The 21,558-nt window shown below is 39.5% G+C and overlaps 2 protein-coding genes across 4 annotated transcripts in view; both read left to right on the forward strand.

The window, feature by feature from the left end:
• dmxl1 (Dmx-like 1) overlaps window positions 1–15,654 on the forward strand; it is a 228,373-nt gene extending 212,719 nt beyond the window's left edge. The window contains exons 42-44 of one of the 2 annotated variants that reach the window (XM_059969631.1): window positions 4,248–4,300; window positions 10,737–10,954; window positions 11,866–15,654. In XM_059969631.1, coding sequence (XP_059825614.1) covers window positions 4,248–4,300; window positions 10,737–10,954; window positions 11,866–12,099 — 505 coding nt within the window. In that variant the 3' untranslated portion in view covers window positions 12,100–15,654. The remainder of the gene's footprint in view (window positions 1–4,247; window positions 4,301–10,736; window positions 10,955–11,865) is intronic. The other variant, XM_059969630.1, reaches the window with a different exon arrangement.
• A 2,309-nt stretch (window positions 15,655–17,963) lies between these two features.
• Window positions 17,964–21,558, forward strand: part of LOC132394016 (tumor necrosis factor alpha-induced protein 8) — an 84,395-nt gene continuing 80,800 nt past the window's right edge. Inside the window, exon 1 of one of the 2 annotated variants that reach the window (XM_059969632.1) lies at window positions 17,964–19,066. In XM_059969632.1, coding sequence (XP_059825615.1) covers window positions 19,024–19,066 — 43 coding nt within the window. In that variant the 5' untranslated portion in view covers window positions 17,964–19,023. The remainder of the gene's footprint in view (window positions 19,067–21,558) is intronic. The other variant, XM_059969634.1, reaches the window with a different exon arrangement.

The following is a 21,558-nucleotide window of genomic DNA, read 5'->3' on the forward strand; positions in this document are numbered from 1 at the left end:
TAGCATTGGAATCAGTGCAAAGGAAATTTGCCAAGATAGTTCTTGATATAAAAGGGACCAACAGAGACCAAGCCATTTGGGTCTGTATCACTTCGGAGTTTGGAAGAATGAGAGTTTAACATTATTTAAGTATATAAGATCCTAAGGGGGGGTTGGCAGGGTAAACTTGAGATGCTTTCACTGAAGGAAGAACCATTAAACATGAGAACAAAGCTACAAAATAAGGGGCTGGTCAATTAAAACTGAGTTGTGTGGAAATTTCTTCTCTCAAGGTAGTGAAACTCTGAATTTCTCTTTCCCTAAGAGTGATGTAGTTTAATGTAGAGAAAGATAAACACTTGAAAGATTGAGGCATTCAGAGTTGTGGGGAACTGATATAATAGCTGGGACCAACATAAGTCAGCAACCATCTTATTGAATGATGATAGGCAGGCTTGTGTGGTACTTCTACTGCTGTTTTCCTTTACTCTTATTAATCTACTTAACCTCAACTCACCTTGTCATAAATGTTCCTCTTGTCTTATCCATCCTTCTATCGCCTTCTCTACAGTGAAAGTTATTCCTTTAATCTTTCTTTCACATCTATGTGAAGAGTCTCCAACCTGAAACAGTAACTTTTCTAATTCTGCAAAAGCTTCCTGACCAGCTGAGTGTTTTCTTGCATTTTTTGTTTTATTTTAACATAGAACATAGAATAGTACAGCACATTACAGGCCCTTCGGCCCACAATGTTATGCCGACCCTCAAACCCTGCCTCCCAAATAACCCCCCACCTTAAATTCCTCCATATACCTGTCCAGTAGTCTCTTAAATTTCACTAATTTGCCTCCACCACTGACTCAGGCAGTGCATTCCATGCACCAACCACTCTCTGAGTGAAAAACCTTCCTCTAGTATCCCCCTTGAACTTCCCTCCCCTTACTTTAAAGCCATGTCCTCTTGTACTGAGCAGTGGTGCCCTGGGGAAGAAGCACTGGCTGTCCACTCTGTCTATTCCTCTTAATATCTTGTACACTTCTATCATGTCTCCTCTCATCCTCCACTCCAAAGAGTAAAGCCCTAGCTCCCTTAATCTCTGATCTTAATCCATACTCTGTAAACCAGGCAGCATCCTGGTAAATCTCCTCTGTACCCTGTCCAGTGCTTCCACATCCTTCCTATAGTGAGGTGACCAGAACTGGACACAGTACTCCAAGTGTGGCCTAACTAGAGTTTTATAGTGCTGCATCATTACATCACTTCTCTTAAACTCTATCCCTCGACTTATGAAAGCTAACACCCCATTAGCTTTCTTAACTACCCTATCTACCTGTGAGGCAACTTTCAGGGATCTGCTCCTCCACACTACCAAGTATCCTGCCATTTACTTTGTACTCTGTCCTGGAGTTTGTGCTTCCATAGTGTACCACCTCACACTTCTCTGGGTTGAACTCCATCTGCCACTTCTCAGCCCACTTCTGCATCCTATCAATGTCTCTCTGCAATCTTCGACAATCCTCTACTCTATCTACAAAACCACCAACCTTTGTGACATTAGCAAACTTGCCAACCCACCCTTCTACCCCCACATCCAGGTCGTTAATAAAAATCACGAAAAGTAGAGGTCCCAGAACAGATCCTTGTGGGACACCACTAGTCACAACCCTCCAATCTGAATGTACTCCCTCCACCACGACCCTCTGCCTTCTGCAGGCAAGCCAATTCTGAATCCACCTGGCCAAACTTCCCTGGATCCCATGCCTTCTGACTTTCTGAATAAGCCTACCATGTGGAACCTTGTCAGATGCCTTACTAAAATCCACGTAGATCACATCCACTGCACTCCCCTCATCTGTATGCCTGGTCACCTCCTTAAAGAATTCTATCAGGCTTGTTAGACACGATCTGCCCTTCACAAAGCCATGCTGACTGTCCCTGATCAGACCATGATTCTCTAAATGCCCATAGATGTTATCTCTAAGAATCTTTTCCAACAGCTTTCCCACCACAGACAGGCTCACCAGTCTATAATTACCTGGACTATCCCTACTACCTTTTTTGAACAACATTTGCCTCCCTCCAATCCTCTGGTACCATTCCTGTGGACAACAAGGGCATAAAGATCCTAGCCAGAGGCTCAGCAATCTTTTTTCTCACCTCGTGGAGCAGCCTGAGGAATATTCTGTCAGGCCCTGGGGATTTATCCATCCTAATGTATTTTAACAACTCCAATGTCTCTTCTCCCTTAATATCAACATGCTCCAGAACATCAACCTCACTCATATTTCCTCATCGTCTTCAAGTTCCCTCTCATTGGTGAACACTGAAAAGAAGTATTCATTGAGGACCTCGCTCACTTCCACAGCCTCCAGGCACATCTTCCCACTTTTATCTCTAATCGGCCCTACCTTTACTCCTGTCATCCATTTGTTCTTCACATAATTGAAGAATGCCCTGGGGCTCTTCCCTTACCCTACTCGCCAAGGCCCTGTCATGACCCCTTCCTGTTCTTCTCAGCCCCTTCCTAAGCTCCTTTCTTGCCACCCTATATTCCTCAATAGACCCATCTGATCCTTGCTTCCTAAATCTCATGTATGCTGCCTTCTTCCACCTGACTAGATTTTCCACTTCACTTGTCACCCATGGTTCCTTCACCCTACCATTCTTTATCTTCCTCACAGGGACAAATTTATCCCTAACATCCTGCAAGAGATCCCTAAACATCGACCACATGTCCATAGTACATTTCCCTGCAAAAACATCATCCCAATTCACACCCACAAGTTCTAGCCTTATAGTCTCATAATTTGCCCTTCCCCGATTAAAAATTTATCTGTCCTCTCTGATTCTATCCTTTTCCATGATAATGCTAAAGGTCAGGGAGCGGTGATCACTGTCCCCCAAATGCTCACCCACTGACAGATCTGTGACCTGACCCAATTCATTACCTAATACTAGATCTAGTATGGCATTCCCCCTAGTCGGCCTGTCAACATACTGTGACAGGAATCCATCCTGGACACACTTAACAAACTCTGCCCCATCTAAACCCTTGGAACTAATCAAGTGCCTATTAATATTAGGGAAGTTAAAGTCACCCATGAAAACAACCCTGTTATTCTTGCACCTTTCCAAAATCTGCCTCCCTTTCTGCTCCTTGGTATTTCTGCTGCTACCAGGGGGCCTATAGAATACCCCCAGTAGAGTAACTGCTCCCTTCCTGTTCCTGACTTCCACCCATACTGACTCAAAAGAGGATCCTGCTACATTACCCACCCTTTCTGTAGCTGTAATAGTTTCCCTGACCAGTAATGTCACCCCTCCTCCCCCTTCCCCCCTCTCTATCCCCTTTAACACACTGAAATCCAGGAATATTGAGAATCCATTCCTGCCCTGGTGCCAGCCAAGTCTCTGTAATGGCCACTACATCATAATTCCATGTATGTATCCAAGCTCTCAGTTCATCACCTTTGTTCCTGATGCTTCTTGCATTGAAGTACACACACTTTAGCCCTTCTACCTTACTACCTTGACACCCTTTATTCTGCTTCTCTTTCCTGAAAGCCTCTCTATATGTTAGATCTGGCTTTACTCCATGCACTTCTTTCACTGCTCTATCGCTCCGGGTCTCATCCCCCTTGCAAATTAGTTTAAACCTTCCCGAACCATGCTAGCAAACCTACCTGCAAGGATATTGCTCCCCCTCGAGTTCAGGTGCAACCCATCCAATCGGTACAGGTCCCACCTTCCCCAGAAGAGATCCCAATGATCCAAAAATCTAAAACCCTGCCCCATGCACCAACTCCTCAGCAACGCATTCAACTGCCATCTCTTCCAATTCTTACCATCACTATCGTGTAGCACTGGCAGCAATCCTGAGAACACCACCCTTGAGGTCCTGTTCTTCAGCCTTCTGCCTGCTTCCTGAAACTCACACTTCAGGACCTCATCCCTCTTCCTGCCTATGTCGATGGTACCAACATGTATCATGACTTCTGGTTGCTTTCCCTCTCGTACCAGGATGTCATGCACCCGGTCAGAGACATCCCAGACCCTGGCACCCGGGAGGCAACAAACCATGTGGGTGTCCTTCTCACGTCCACAAAATCTCCTGTCTGCTCCCCTGACTATTGAGTCTCCAGTGAAGACAGCTCTCCTCTTCTCCGTCCCGTCCTTTTCACATTCCAGTATCTGTAATTCCTGCTCAACTTATATAGGGATGTTATTGCTAAAGTATTTTAAAAAGAACACTTTTTTTTCTCCCTTAGGAATATCTGCCTCTGGGATACACTCATGCCACAAGCTAATAGTCTTGTTCATGGTGAGTTGAATCAACAAACATATTTCAAATATGCAGTTACTGTATGTTCATCGCAAGTTTTATGGGATATTGTAAGAAGTTTGAAGAATGATCAGAGATTTGACCTAATGAACATGTTCCACTTTAAAGTTACTTAAAGAAAAATTATAGATCAAAAATTGTTCAGCTGTTGAGGGTCTTGAATTCTTGGCCTGAGTTCTCTGCCTCTTTTGCCTCCTTTCAGACATGACTTTCAAACATAATCCTTAGACTATAATGTTGTCATCTGCCCTCATATCACATTGTTTCAATGGGTGTTTGAAGCATCATTGGTAGTTTTTAAAATTTAAATGTGCAAAAAAAGGCCAGTTATTGTTAAAATGAGTTTATCTCAAGTTTTAATATGAGATTTAAATAAAATAAACTGCTAAGCTTTGGAGAAATATTGTTCACAGAATTATGCTGTAAACAATGGTGTGACAACAGTAAGTGATGATTGGATTAAAAAATTCACAAATGTTGCATCATGCTCTGAGCCAATAATCTTTTCAACACTGTCTTCAGATTTGGAGATGTTCCTTGTCATCCTTACTGATAATAATGATGTCATCCAATTAACTCTTGAGTGCCTGGGGAACCTTGCAGCACCTTGTCCATAACTTTCTGCCTGTGTGCAGGAACAGATGCTACTCCAAAAGTAAGCTTATTATAGCGGTAAAGTCTTTTGTGAGTGTTTATCGTGAGAAACACTTAGGACTCTTCTTTCATCTCCATCTGTATGTAGGCCTCAGCTAAGTCCATTTTGCTAAAGAGTTTTTTTTTCCAGAAAGGTTTGCATAGTTATCATCTATCCTGGTCAGAGGGTATTGATCTACTTTCAGTACTGGGTTGACAGCAACCTTAAAATCACCACAGATCCTGAGAGACCCATTCTTCCTGGCTACTTATTGAATGAAAAAAATAGCCCACACTGTGTCCAATTCCATTTAATTTGATTTGCCGTTCACTTCTGGTGTAAACCCTATCTGTTTTCTGTTAGTTTTCACATTCTAAATCTCAAGGCTACTCAATCCTATGTCACTCTTGTTACTATCAAATTTTCATGCAGATTAGTGGGTTTTTTTGAAACTGCAATTTTACTTTTTTTTTATTTCTTGCCTGTGCAGTTCATTTATTTTTGTCTGCTTGACATGCTTTTTGTATATGCTCTACTTTTTTTGCATTTTTTGCATTTTTTGCAAGTTTTGTCTTTTAATCTGCATCGGTCTTCTGGATGTGAGCCCCTGCTACAATGGTAACACAATTTGCTCAGCCGGGCCAAGCAGTTTTCTGTTTAAGCGTTTCAGTTTTGGTAGTGTTCATTTATATTCCTAACTGCAATTTAATTGCTTCTATTTCAACTCTTCTATTAAATTTTTGTGCTTCATTTAGAAGCCATTTTTTAATGTTTTCTTGTAAGACTCCACAAACTATAAGATAATGAGAGGCAATGATTCTGTGGATAGCCAGAGGCTTTTTTCCCAGGGCTGAAATGGCTAAAATAAAGGGGCAGTTTGAAGGTGCAGGGAAGTAGGTACAAGGGAGCTATCAGAGGTAAATTTGGTAACTGCTCTGTCAGCAGCAGTATAGCAATGGATACAATAGGGTCTCTTAAGAGATTCCTGGAGTTTAGAAAAATAAAGATCTATGCGGTATGGAAATTCTAGGCAGTTTCTAGAATAGGTTATGGGGTCAGCACAGCATTGTGGGTTGAAGGACCTGTAATGTGCTGTAGATTTCTATGTTCTTACTGCATCATTAAGTCCATTACTGAAATGACAGCGCTTGAAAAATTCTACTACGTACGCTGGAATGGACTCCGCTCTTTTGATTCTGTTTATGAAACCTAAAACATTCTGCAGTCAACAATGGTCTTGTTTTTAAATGCTCCTGCATTACTTCCACAATATCAGCGAAGCTAATTTTGGCTGGTTTTGTTGGAGCAGTAAAACTTCTCAGTAAACTGTATGCCTTTAAAACCAATGCATTCAGATGAAATTGGCACTGACATTGGTCATTTCATTTGTTTTAAAATACTGCTTAATTCACTTAGTATACACTATCCATTATCTCTTGTGTAATCAAATGTGACTATCTTTCCTATATAACCGGCTAGTTTTTGTTTTTAATGTATGAATCTGTGAATTTGTCCATTTCTGTCTTTTTTTTTAAACTAATATCTCACTACACTGCAACAAGTTGGTAGTCATCTTGGGTTCATTTAAAATTTCCTTGTTGCCTCTGTATGTTTTGTAACTCCAAAACATAAAACTGGTTGATAGCAAATCATGGAGCCCAGAATGCATGTCTTATTGTCTGTTTTAGATCTGTTTTTAGTTTAGTGAGGTGCACATGTATGAAGTGAAAGCATAATGATGTAAACATCAAAGAATGCTTAATGTATTTACAATATTTCTCAAATTACTCATATTACAATCATTAGAAAGAAGTGACATAGGGGCAGAAAGTGTTGAATCATTGTGGATAAAGCTAAAGAACTGCAAGGTTAAAAAGACTGACGGAAGTTGTATACAGACTCCCAAATAGTAATAAGGATGTGGTCTACAAATTACAACAGGAAATAGAAAATGCATGCCAAAAGGACAATGGGAGATAGTTCCAATAATCATGGGAGACTTCAATATGCAGGTAGATTGGGGAAATCAGGTTTGTGTTGGATTCCAAAAGGGTGAATTTCTAGAATGCCTACGAGATGTTTTTTTGAGCACCTCGTGATGAAACCCCCTTGGCGATCAGCTCGTGGTTGAACCCACTCGGGGATCAGCTACTTTGTATTGGGTGTTGTGCAATGAACCAGAATTAATTAGAGAGCTGAAGATAAAGGAACCCTGAATGGCAAGTCATCATAATGTGATCAAATTCACATCGAAATTTGAGAAAGAGAAGCAAGTCAGATGTATCAGTATTACAGTGGAGTAAAAGGAATTACAGATGCACAAGAGAGGAGTTGTCCAGAATTGATTGGAAAAGAACACTGGCAGGGATGACAGCAGAGTAGCAATGGCTGGAATTCCTGGAAGCAATTTGGAAGGCAGCCCAAAGAGGAAGAAGTATTCTGAAGGCAAGATGACACAACCATGGCTAACAAGAGAAGTCAAAGCCAAGATGAAAGCCAAAGAGAGGGCATTTAATTGAGCAAAAATTAGTGGGAAGTTAGAGGATTGGGAAGCTTTTAAAAGCCAACTAAAGGCAATTTAAAAAGTCATTAGGAAGGTCAAGATGGAATACAAAGGTAAGCTTGCTGATAGTATTAAAGAGGATACCAGAAGTTTCTTCAGATAAATAAAGTGCAAGGGAGGCAAGACTGGATATCGGACTGCTAGAAATCAATACTGGAGATGTAGTAATGATGGGGGGGGGGGGGGGTGGCAAGGAAATTGTGGATGAATCGAATAGTATTTTACATCAGTCTTCACTGTGGAAGACACTAGCAATATGGTGGAAGTTCCAGGTGTCTGGGGTCATGAATTTTCTATTACTAAAGAGAAGGTTTTAGGGGAAGCTGAAAGATTTGAAGGTAGATAAGTCACCTGGACCAGATGGTTATACACTGCAAGGTTATGAAAGAAGTGGCTGGAAAGATTATAGAAGCATTAGTAATGATCTTTCAAGGATCACTAGATTCTGGAATGGTTCAGGAAGACTAGAAAATTGCAAATGTCTCTCCACTCTTCAAGAAGGGAGAGAGGTAGAAGAAAGGAAATTATAGATTAGTTAGTCCTACATCAGTGGTTAGGAAGACAGAGTCGATAGTTGAGGATGAGGTTCCAGCATCTTAGAGGCACATATCAAAATAGGCCATTGTCAGCATGGTTTCCAGAAGGTAAAATTTTGCCTGACAAAATTTTTGGAATTCTTTAAGAAATAACAAGCAGTATAGATGAGGGAGAGTCAGTGAATGTAATGTACTTGGATTTTCAGAAGGCCTTTGACAAAGTGCCACACGAGACTGTGTAATAAGCTATGAGCCCATGGTATTACAGGAAAGATTCTAACATGGATAAAGCAATGGCTGATTAGCAGGAGGCAAAGAGTGGCAATAAAGTGAACCTTTTCTGTTTGGCTGACACTAAGGTGGTGTTCCACAGGAGTCTGTGTTGGGACCGATTCTTTTTAAGTTATATGTCAATGATTTGGATAATGGAATTGATGGCTTTGTTGCAAAGTTTGCAGACAATATGAAAACAGGTGGAGGGGCAGGTAGTTTTGAAGAAGTAGAAGAGCTACAGAAGGACTTAGATTATGAGTATAGGCAAAGAAGTGGCGGATGGAATTATGTTTTGGGAAGTGTATGGCCATACATTTTGGAAGAAGAAATTAAAAGGTTGACTATTTTCTAAATAGAGAGTAAATGTTAAAAACAACTGAGGCTCAAAGGGATTTGGGAGTCCTTGTGCAGGAATCCTTAAAGGTTAATTTGCAGGTTGAATCTGTGATGAGGAAGGCAAAAACGATGTTAGCATTTATTTCAAGAGGACTAGAATATAAAAGAAATGATGCAATGTTGAGACTTTATAAAGCATTGGTGAGGCCTCACTTGGAGTATTATGAGACCCTTAGCTTAAAAAGGATGTGCTGAAACAGGGAAGGATTCAAAGGAGGTTCACACAAATGATTCCAGGATTGAATGGCTTGTCAAATGAAGAGCATTTGATGGTTCTGGACCAGTATTCACTAGAATCAGAATCAGGTTTATTATCACCGGCATGTGATGTGAAATTTGTTAACTTAGCAGCGGCTATTCAATCACAATATATAATACAGAAGAGAAAAAAATAATAAATAAAATAAAAGTATAATAAATAAATACGTAAATCAATTACTGTATACGTATATTGAATAGATTTTAAAATGTGCAAAAAACAGAAGCAGTGTATATTACAATTGTGAGGTAGTATCCAAGAGTTCAATGTCTATTTAGGAATCAGATGGTAGAAAGGAAGAAGCTGTTCCTGAATCTCTGAATGTGTGCCTTCAGGTTTCTGTACCTCCTACTTGATGGTAACAATGAGAAAAAGGCATGCCCTGGGTGCTGGAGGTCCTTAATAATGGACGCTGCCTTTCTGAGACATCGCTCCTTGAAGATGTCCTGGATACTTTGTAGGCTAGTACCCAAGATGGAGCTAACTAGATTTACAACCTTCTGCAGCTTCTTTTGCTGCTGTACAGTAGCCCCTCCATACCAGATAATGATGCAGCCTCTCAGAATGCTCTCCATGGTACAACTATATAAGTTTTTTAGTGTATTTGTTGACATGCCAAATCTCTTGGAGCTCCTAATAAAGTTTAGCCACCGTCTTGCCTTCTTTATAACTGCATCGATATGTTGAGACCGGGTTAGATCCCCAGAGATCTTGACACCCAGGAACTTGAAACTGCTCACTCTCTCCACTTCTTATCCTCTAAGAGGATTGGTATGTGTTCCTTCGTCTTACCCTTCCTGAAGTCCACAGTCAGCTCTTTCGTCTTCCTGACGTTGAGTGCCAGGTTGTTGCTGTGGCACCATTCCACTAGTTGGCATATCTCATCCCTGCATGCCCTCTCCTCACCACCTGAGATTCTACCAACAATGGTCGTATCATTGGCAAATTTATAGATGGTGTTTGAGCTATGCCTAGCCACACAGTCATGTGTATATAGAGAGAATTCAGAAGAATGAGGGGTGACCTAATTGAAACCTATCGAATGAGGAAAGGCCTTGATAGAGAGGATTGGAGAGGATGTTTCATGAAGTGGGAAAGTTTAAGATCAGGGGACACTGCCTCAGAATATAGGGGTGTCCTTTTAGAATGGAGATGAGGAGGTATTTCTTTGTCAGAGAGTGGTGAATCTGTGGAATTCTTTGCCACAGGCAGCTGTGGAGGGCAAGTCGTTATGTGCATTTAAGACAGAGGTAGATGGATTTTTTGGTCAGACCATGAAGGGTACAGGGGTGAAGGCAAGAGATTAGGGCTGAGAGGAAAATATTATCAGCCATGATGAAATGGCAGAGCAGATTCGTTGGACCAAATGGCCCAATTCTGCTCATGGTCAAATATTACTGAAATATTAAATACATTACTTTTATTTCCTGCATTCCTCTCTTTCCTTTGGCAACTACAGATTTCACTTGACATTTCCTCTATCCACTTCTGCACATGACTTCCACGCTCTCTTATAAATGCACAGCTGCCACCTGTGCTACTTATTGTCTCCCGGTCTCCACCACAGAGCTCTCCTTTTGTTCCTTCTTTTCCCTCCTCCAACCCTTTCTGCAACTTAAAACTTTTAGTTTCAAAATCTTCAGTTTTCAAATTCATATATGAAATATTCTTCACTCCACAAATGCTGCCTGTCTTCTGAGTCCAGTATTGTTCATTTTGAATCCATGATTCAGTATGTTATTGTTGCATTCCAGCATTTACATGTCATGAAAGTGGAGCCACTGTGTTAGCATATGCATCAAAGCAGCAAGTTTTGATATCTGGTGGACGAAAAGGTTTCATCTGTATACTTGACCTACGCCAGCGACAGTTGCGCCAAACCTTTCAGGCTCATGATTCGCCTATTAAAGCAATCGCTGTGGATCCGGCAGAGGAATATTTCATTACTGGGTCTGCGGAGGGCAACATGAAGGTACAAAATATCAATTGTCAATTTAACATAAAACTGATGTAAATTTAATTCCTACATAACAGCAGGTATTTTTATCTAGTGTGATTTTAATCATGTGTGATTAAAAATATTCTGACAAAAACATACAAACTTAAAAATATCCTAAAAAGTTTTTCAAATAACTGAAGATGCAAGACATTTTCTGGTCCTATCGAGTGTGAAATAAAATATATTTGTGGGAAATTTATGAACATGAGCACACTTATCAAATGTTTAAACTTGTTACTACGTTGTGGGCTGGTACTTTAATCAAGCAATATGCTCCATAACTTCCATTCACTTCTGCTCTACGTTTTTCATTTTATCATCCTCCTAAAAACTCCTTTTTACTTATGAAAAAGCTTTAAAACAAAACCACATTCACTGTGATTTCTGGGCAATTACTGAGTACTGTGGCATCCTCCGCATTACTCCTCCTTTTCCCATATGTTTCATCTTCATTAAATTGCTTTATTTGACCATTTTACCATCTTAAATAACGATCCTGGTTTAGTACTATTAATTTTAAAAAGTTATAATAATAGTGTGTTAATGGAAAGGTTATGAAATTTTCCTTAAGCTCATACAAGTGGAAACTGAGAACCTTGGGCTTTTGATCGGCATCTGTAATTTCAATCATCTAAATTTTGGTTGAAGCCTTGAGAGACAATGAGTAAGGGTAAAGTATATTTTCATATTAAATGTCGCACTAACCTCTTTTCCATCTGAGAAGGTAATTGGAACAGTATGCAGCTCCAATTAATGCAGATCATTAGTCAATTACAAAAGAAAAATTCCAGTTCAACATTTTGAGGTACTTTGTAAACTAGCCTTGCAATATTTTTTTAAATTATACTACTTTGAAATTAATTTTGACTATTTATTACTCTTAGGTTTGGAGTTTGTCTACTCTCAACCTGATCCACACATTCTCCAACGAACATGCCCGACAGTCACTCTTTAGAAACATAGGAACAGGAGTCATGCAAATAGAGACTGGCCCAGCAAATCACATGTTCTCCTGTGGAGCTGATGGAACAATGAAAATGAGGATCCTGCCAGATCGCTTTAGCACAGGGAGTGGAAAATTGGATATCTGGCAAAATGATGTAAAATTTATACTATGATAATTTTATATTATGATAGTGATATTATCAGCACAATCCATTCTAGCTTAAATCTACCAAAATATATGTTTATTAAGAGTAAGGTAAACATGCCACACTTAGGATAGGTGTTGAGGGGTAGGATGGGATGCTTTTCATTTTTTTAATTCTTAATGCACTGATGCCTTAAGAAGTTTGTGAATAGTTGAAAGAAGAAATTGAATCTAAATGTGTCAAAATATAAGAAAGAATTAATTTCTTGTAAACTGTAGTAAAATGTGTTGCTGCTACAAAAAGAGCCTTTTGTTGAAACTGGTTGCTGATATTTTTGAAGTGTCAAAATGTACAGTGCTTTAAGGAAAATCAAATACTATAAGATACAATAATTATCTTTTTTATGCTTGTATTAAAAGTTTGTAAATGATATAAAGTTATAACTTGAACTGTGACCATTCCTTATTTTTAAGCTTAGAAAGACCCTGAAATACAAGCTAGTAGATTTTGCTTATAATCTTCATACCGGAGAATGTAACTGGTATTCCAGTTTTTGACAAGGGAGAAGAGAAAAGAAACTTTGCACAACCTTGGACTGTAAAGTGAAGGGTAAACTTGTAAAATCAAGATCTTTTGTGTTGGGCTGATTCCAGAAATGATATCTACTGAAATGTACGTTTTCCTTTCAACACAACTATAACATTTAAGTTTTTTTTTGTGTTCAAAGTACAAACTCTGAGAGGGGCAGCGAGCAGACTCCATCAGTGCCACTTTGTGTGGGATCACTAATGGGTATGTTGCAGTTGAACCAAGATTGGTAACTCAAGATGTGGCGAATCATGGACACAGCTGCATCCTACTAACTGTTTTGCAATGTATTGATGCAATAGCAAAAGGTCTTAATATTTTTGGCCCACCCCATGTGGTTAAAACTACACTGTAAATGCAGTTCATAAAATGTGAGGAAGGTTCAAATGACTGCACCTAACCAGTACATTCTGAAAGTTTTATATTCAGAAGAAACATAAGATGGGAAAAGTTTATGATGTCTAAGAGTTGTTCTAAGTTTAAAAAAAAACAAAATTGTATCTTTTATATAATCAAATGTTTAAATGCAGTACTTAGTGGAAAATAAGCCAAAACCAGAATAAAGGCTGTGGACTTCCTCTCTGTAAATCAGAAAAGTCCAGAGTAAAAGCTCATATTTATTATCCGATTGTTAAGTTAACTTTTGATATGAAGATTAAATGCTGAGAGCTTTAAGGAGTGACCATTACCTTAAGATAAAGTTTAAGCTAATAAACCATAGGTTTAGTAGTTTACATATGAATATATTACTATTCACTATGAGCAGCCGTGCTTTTCCAAAGGAAAAGAAACTATTTTTTAGCCATTCCTTTTCCCATGCCACATATCTAGAGCAAAGAAGGCAAAGAACATGTCTTTCATTAGACTCCGATCATCCATGCTCCACCAAAAAACAATTGTAATGGAAGTAGCCCAGTATTAGTTGGAAATTTCATTCTTTCTTCAAACAAGTATTCACAGTTTGTACTGATGGAGCTGACTGTAATCAGCCATTCAGTACAAATTGTTTCAGCAAATTCATTATTGGTTCACTTTTCAAAGAGTATTTAGGATTAAGAAGCACAAATTGTTGTTCACATTGTTCCCATCAAATATCTTTTAAAGATATCTTTAGAGTAGACCAACCACATGGAATGTCAGAATTAGTGGCTTTTACTACTACTGTATTAATCAAACAGCAACTACTTCATTATGGAGTTCATGTATCAACAACAGAAGTATGTTGAACCTTGTAAAGTTGTAAAATTCCCCTGTGTTCAGGAATACAGAAATAACTAATGATTGTAAAAAGAAACTACTGCAATTCTGAATCAATTGTAGGAATAGCTATTTGTATGTAAAGATTATTAGATTCACCTTTGTGAATGGAATATTTTATTTTGTAGAGCTGATAACCTGGATATAGAACAAAAACTATATTGCTTAGAAGATGGTTTTTGCATTTTTTTAATGTTTAATTGATGCATGCCACAGTTATAGTTGTGATAAATGTAATCTTAGCTGATCACAGTTTTAAGGTTTATTAATTTCATTAACTATATAAACTTGTAGTTAGCAAATGGGCATTATATGAAAACATGCATTAATTTTAGTCCATGTTGAAGGCCTTATTCATAGATCTTGTGTTTTTTTTTGTTATATACTCAGGATATTTTATCTTTAGGAGTGTTTTAGTACAACTAATATAATAAAACAAGTTTTATCTGTCAATAACTATTTGCTAGGTAACAGTATAACAATAGAAAAGAAACAGGTCTTGATCACTTTAATTGTGCAATACAATATACTAATTTTATTAAAACAAGATTTGTGAAGAAATATTGGTAAATCTGAAGAAACAATATTTCTTTCCTATTTATATGGAATATTCTGTAATAATTGATTTCAAAGAAAATACTGCACAAGTTAATCATTATCAGGTGACTCCTGAATTACACAAATCTCTGGGCTGGACACATTTTACAAGTAAAAATTAACCTTTTGCTTTAAAACATAATGAAAGAGAAGACTGTAATCCCAAATAACACACTAGTATCTGGCTTCTCTTTGCCTTATCAGAAGTTGGCTATACTGAATTCTCTTGAAAAAAATTCAATCATGTATTTAAAATTAATAATTGTTTCAATAAAATACCTATGAGAATAAAACATCTCTTTTTTGCCGTTGTTCTTTCTCAGTTGTATATATGAAGTTAGGCTACAGATTAATCCAATGTCAATACTGGGAAAGCCTCAGGAGCTAAAGTTTGTGTAACTGACCAAGGATTGGAGTGCCTGAAACTAAATCTGAATGTGCTTAAAGCATGAGCTACTCTGACAAATGGACATTAATTGAAAAAAGTGTAACACTATTAACAATACTTAATGATGCACTAAAATTAATTGAGAAGAAATGCAACTGATCATTAATGTCCATACAGTCTTCTTCTACCCCATACCCAAGATCCTCACACCAGACTGTCCAGGTAGGCCTATTGTCTCTGCCTGCTCCTGCCCAACTGAACTCATGTCCTCCTATCTCCTATTACTTTCCCCTGCATCCTTCCCTTTCTTGTATTGTCCACTTTTCTCTCCTGTCAGTTTCTTTCTTCGGCCCTTAACTTTTCTCACCCACCTGCCTTCATCTATCACCTTCCAGCTAGCCTCTTTCCCCTCTCCCCAACTTTTTATTCAGGCAACTTCCCCCTTCCTTCTCAGTCCTGAAAAAGGGTCTCAGCCCGAAATATAACTGTTTACTCTTTTCCTTAGATGCTGCCTGACCTAATGTGTTTCTCTGGATTTCCAGAATCAGTAGACATTCTCGTGTTTGTGATTTCACTCTCCTATTAGACCCTGTGTGTGCTGCAGTCGGCTGTGCTCCTTCTATAACTTCTCTACACAACTTAGGAAGCCATTGAACCTTATAGAAGAGTGCAGAAGATTTAGACAAAAACTAAAGCAGATATAACAATACCCGCACTCAACCCCCAATTAACCTTTGGCTCAATGAGGCAAAATATCCAGAACAATATCAGGAAGGCAGAACTGATTGTGGAACAACTTTGTAGAAACAGCCAAAGAATAGAATGCTGCGAATCAGTGGATGATTACTGAATAATCAATAACCAAAACCATTACATTTGGCAATAATGTATCTCAGTAAAGAGGAATGATTCTAAGGAAGGATAATTCAAAACAAAACAAACTAGAATAAGGAAGGTTGTGCAGAAAACCTGGGCATCCACATGTTTTACAAATGAAAGACAATTCTTTGCATTCAGATCAAAGCATAGGTTATATGATCGCCTCCAGTACTCAGAGAAGATGTGCAAATCAAGTAAACATTATATCAGGAGGAAATAATGGTGCTGGAGTGAAAAGATTAATGCAGAAGAATCAAATTTAGAAGGTGCATGTCATGAAAGATGACAATTTTTAGAGCACACTAGATAATGGAATAATCTCAATAGAGTTGCTGGATGTGGCAGTTGTCCAAAACATAAAGTCCACACTACAAAACAGATGAGATAAAGATAAGCAAGCCCACAGCCATAAATCCTAAGTTAAAACTGGAAATAGGATTGCATTTCTTCTTCCATATCAAAAATATCTTCTTTAAAAACCTGGAAGAAAGGGGAGATCAAAGAGAAAGTATCTTTAAACTAAGTAATTCTAATTGTGGGTGAAGGAAGTAAATTGAATAACCTTTCTCAAATCAGAGGAGCAGGAGACAAATTTGTATTCAATTAAATAAAAAGAAATGCATTTAAATGAAGCCCACCAAAACAAGAAATTAAAAGATTAAAATGAAACAACAATGTTTGCATATGCAATGTTATGAACAGTAGTAGGAGGAAGTCAATGGGTTAGGCATTATCTATGGAGGGAAATGTGCAGCTGAATGTAGAGTCAAGTCGAGATGATGGAGCATCTGAATTCTCTGGGAATGACTGTCGTTTTGTGTCTTATGATCAACTGCTCTCTAGGAGGCAGTGATGTGCTTGGAAAGCAACAGACAGTTTGGAAGTATACAGTGGCATGCAAAAGTTTGGGCACCCCGGTCAAAATTTCTGTTACGTGTGGTAAGTGAGAAGAAGATGAAATGATCTCCAAAAGTCATAAAGATGAAACATTCTTTTCAACATTTTAAGCAAGATTAGTGTATTATTTTTGTTTTGTACAATTTTAGAGTGGAAAAAAAAAGGAAAGGAGCACTATACAAATGTTTGGGCACCCCAAGAAATTTGAGCTCCCAGATAACTTTTACCAAGGTCTCAGACCTTAAATAGCTTGTTAGGACTATGGCTTGTTCACAGTCATTGTTAGGAAAGGCCAGGCGATGCAAATTTCAAAGCTTTATAAATACCCTGACTCCTCAAACCTTGTCCCAACAATCAGTAGCCATGGGCTCCTCTAAGCAGCTGCCTAGCTCTCTGAAAATTAAAATAAATGATGCCCACAAAGCAGGAGAAGGCTATAAGGAGATAGCAAAGTGTTTTCAGGTAGCCATTTCCTCAGTTCATAATGTAATTAGGAAATGGCAGTTAACAGGAATGGTGGTGGTCAAGTTAAGGTCTGGAAGACCAATGGGATTGCTAGAAAGGCAAATCAAAACCTCCGTTTGACTGCAAAAGACCTTCAGGAAGATTTAGCAGTCTCTGGAGTGGTGGTGCACTGTTCTACTGTGCAGTGACACTTGCACAAATATCACCTTCATAGAAGAGTCATCAGAAGGAAACCTTTCCTGTGTCCTCACCACAAAATTCATCATCAGAAGTTTGCAAAGGCACATCTAAACAAGCCTGATGCATTTTGGAAACAGATCCTGTGGAGTGATGAAGTTAAAACAGAACTTTTTGGCTGCAATGAGCAAAGGTATGTTTGGAGAAAAAAAGGTGCAGAATTTCATGAAAAGAACACCTCTCCAACTGTTAAGCATGGGGGTGGATCAATCATGATTTGGGCTTGTGTTGCAGCCAGTGGCACGGGGAACATTTCACTGGTAGAGGGAAGAATGAATTTGATTAAATACCAGCAAATTCTGGAAGCAAACATCACCCTGTCTGTAAAAAAGCTGAAGGTGAAAAGAGGATGGCTTCTACAACAGGATAATGATCCTAAATACACCACAAAATCCACAATGGACTACCTCAAGAGGCACAAGCTGAAGATTTTGTCATGGCCCTCACAGCCCCTCAACCTAAACATAGAAAATCTGTGGATAGACCTCAAAAGAGCAGTGCAATGCAAGACAGCCTAAAAATCTCACAGAACTAAAGCCTTTTGCAAGGAAGAATGGGTGAAAATCCCCCAAACAAGAATTGAAAGACTCAGCTGGCTACAGAAAGCGTTTACAAGCTTTTACTTTGAGACTTGCCAAAGGGGGTGTGACCAAGTACTGACCATGCAGGGTGCCCAAACTATTGCTTTGGGCCCTTTTCGTTTTTTGTTATTTTGAAACTGTCAAAAGATGGAAAAAAGTTATCTTGCTTAAAATATTAAAGAAATGTGTCATCTTTAACTTTATGCCTTTTGGAAATCAGGTCATCTTTTACTCGCTTAGCTATTCACAGTGACAGAAATTTTGACTAGGTGTGCCCAAACTTTTGCATACTACTGTACCTTGAACGAAAGGGGCTTTGATTCTAAGGTAGGTTTGTTCGGCGCGGAATCAGACAGGTGAAATTCCCGGCATTATTATAGATAAATGCCAGCAAGACAGAATCAAGCTATCGGGTTCCACGTGGAGTGCAGCGCTGGCAGATGCGCCAGTGATTCCACAGATTTATTCACCTGAGAGCAGCTGGTCTCCGGGGATTTCTTTCGGATTGTTAGCTACTGTCTGCGCGGCTGGTTCCAGTTCCAAAAGCGGTCTCGCAATCCGAAATAAAAGCAAGCATTTAGGCCAGGCAACATTTGTAAAAATAACAATTGAAAGGTTCTGATGACAGATCAAGGGTGTGAACTTTTTCTCTCCCTCCTCAGATGCTATCTGACCGGCATTCTGTTTTCAGTCCAAAAACAGTACAATTCAGTTATTACGTACAGAGGTCTTTCAATCTCTTCTATGATTTTATATTTGTCAGGTATTTGTATTTAGCATTTCTCAGTAACGCAAGTAGAAAGGGTGAGTGTAAAGTTTGTACGTCCACAAAATTGGGAGATTGACTGAAATACTAATCAGACCTGAACGAACACCGAGCCCCAATTGGCTAAAGGGAGCCCCGCCTCGGCAACATCATTGGATAACTGCTGCGTTGGTTTACTTATGCCCGCGGCTGAATAGTCGATTTGGTTGTCATTCATCGGCACCGTTGAATTTCCGCTGTCAAAACTTTCGAATGTCAGGAGGTGTTTCAGGTATTATTTTGCAGGCGTTCTGTAAATGGATGTTGGCACCGGGCCTCTGGTTGTCGAAGCTGTGCCAGGTAAGTTAGCCTGTGTGGGTCGGACACCCGGTCGGGTTTGGTGTCGGTGCGGGTCCGGACTCGCGTTCGAGCGCGAACAGCCCCATCACAGCAGCCAGCAAGTACACGAGAACTTCACACTTGAACTGTTCCTGTGTTACTCCCACCCCTCTGTTCATGTGATGCGGACTAGCAAACTCGTTTCTGGAGAAACATACACGCACTGTGGAATTAAAATGCAGCCAGCCAGGCGGGAAGGTGGGGGGGTTGCCTCGCAGATTTATTCTAGAACGGCTGCAGTTGTGGAGACCTTGAAATCAGGGTCTCGGGCACTGGCGAGTCGATGGGGCCTCAGGGAACGGGGGCCAGGTCTAGGGGGTCGATCTCGCAACTCAAGAACAGTTCAAAATCAGTCACGCTTTATTTACAATCCGAAGCCGATTTACCCCACCCCTCCAAAAACTACTGACAACGTTTCAGGGTAGTATCTGCTCGCTTGGCATACCTGAAATGTTTCTTTTTAAAGTTTAAAGCTGCAGCATCGGCATTGGCCATCGCAGTCAGGCTACCCGTCGTTATAAAGTAAAATGCGTGACTTTATTTTACGAGTTGCGGCGTCCTGAACTTAAAAGTCGTTGCCAAATATTTGACGTGGAATAGGAGATCGACCAATTTCAGAAATTCAAGTAGGGGACCATGAATATGCTGCTGTTTTAACTTGCAAGCAGAGAAACCTTGAGACTATGTCCCGTGGCCTATGCGATGGTATTAGTTCACACAGAGAGCAAATTATATATGGTGTACTATGATCAGATTTAACCCGGTCAGCGGCCGACGGATCCTACAGTTAATAATGTCAATAAATAATTTACTTTGCAAAACAAATCCTGGATTTAACAACAATTTGCCCTTTTTGCTTCGTTTCTTATTGTAATGTTATCAGACAAAATTAATCGCGGAGCCAGATGAGGTGATGTTAGATTAAATGACCAGAGCTGAGGCGAAAACATTTTAAGGAATGACTCAAAGGAACAAAGTAGGGCTAGGAAAGGCAGAGCGGTTTAAGAAAGGGATATTAGATCGCGGGACGAAAACTTTTTAGTACATTGTAATCAAAGATGCCCTGGTTAAAGTAGGTAGAGTCTACGTTTTGAGGAGTGCAGGAAACTGTCGGGCTGGGGAATTCATTGAAGTAATCAGAGTCAACGCGAACAGCTACTTTAAAATGAGGATTTTATAACTGTAAACGCCAGATTCTGCAGATCGATGGAAAGCCAACACAACACAACACAACCCCCCAAGTCAGTGTACCGTACCTTTCCGATGGTGACCCGTTATCGGGACTGGTCAGACACACAGATGCTGCCTGACTGGCTGAGTTCTCCAGCGCTTTGTGTGTTTTAAAACTCTGCGATTGCCAAATCGGGAGTCAGTATTCAGTATTAAAGGAATTATAATAGGAAATTCCTTTAAATTTAAAGGAGATTATATGCCAGTTAGTCTGACCTCAGTCGTTGGAAAGATGTCGGGGTACTTGGAAGCGCATGATAAAAAAATGCCGCAATCAGCATGTTTTCCTCAAGGGAAAATTTTGCCTGACAAATCTGTGGAAATTCTTTGAAGAAATAACAAGCAGAATAAATAACAGAGAATTTGTTAATGTTATGTACATGGATTTTCAGAAGGCCTTTGACATGGTGCCAACACCAGGCAGCTTAACAGGTCAAGAGCCAGTAGTATTACAAGAAATGTGCTAGTATGGATAGCACATTGTCTGATTGGAAGGAGGCAAAGAATGAGAATAAAGGGAGTCTTTTCTGGTTGGCTGCCGGTGACTAGCAGTGTTCCAAAAGAGTCAGTGTTGGGACGGATTCTTTTTGTGTTATATGTCAATGACTTGGAAATGGAATTGATGACTTTGTTGCAAAGTTTGCAGACAATATGAAGGTAGGTAGAGGGGCAGGTAGTTTTGCGGAAGTAGAGAGGCTACGGAAGGACTTTGACAGATTCGGAGAACGGGCAAAGAAATGGCAGATGGAATATAGTTGGGATGTATATGTGCACTTTGGTAGAAGAAATAAAAATGTGTACTATTTTCTATGTGGAGGGAAAATTGAAAAATCTGAGGTGTGAGGTGCAAAGAGACTTGGGAGTAAGCCCTGTGCAGTATTCCCTGAAGGTTCATTTGCAGGTTGAATTGGTGTTGAGGAAGGCAAATGAGATGTTAGTATTTATTTCAAGAGGACTAGAATATAAAAGCAAGGATGTAATGTTGAGGCTTTACAAAGCAGTGGTGAGGCCTCACTTGGAATATTGTGAACAGGTTTGGACACCTCATCTAAGAAAGGATGTTCTGACATTAGGGTGTTCAAAGGAGGTTCACAAAAATAATCCTGGGATTGAAAGACTTGTCAAATGAAGAGAGTTCGATGTCTGTGGGCCTTGTACTCACGGGAATTTGGAAGAGTGAGGGGTGACCTAATTGAAATCTATTGAATGTTAGAAAGCCTGGA

The sequence above is a fragment of the Hypanus sabinus genome, chromosome 5 (assembly GCF_030144855.1).
Source record: "Hypanus sabinus isolate sHypSab1 chromosome 5, sHypSab1.hap1, whole genome shotgun sequence".
In the NCBI taxonomy this organism is placed as follows: Eukaryota; Metazoa; Chordata; class Chondrichthyes; order Myliobatiformes; family Dasyatidae; genus Hypanus; species Hypanus sabinus.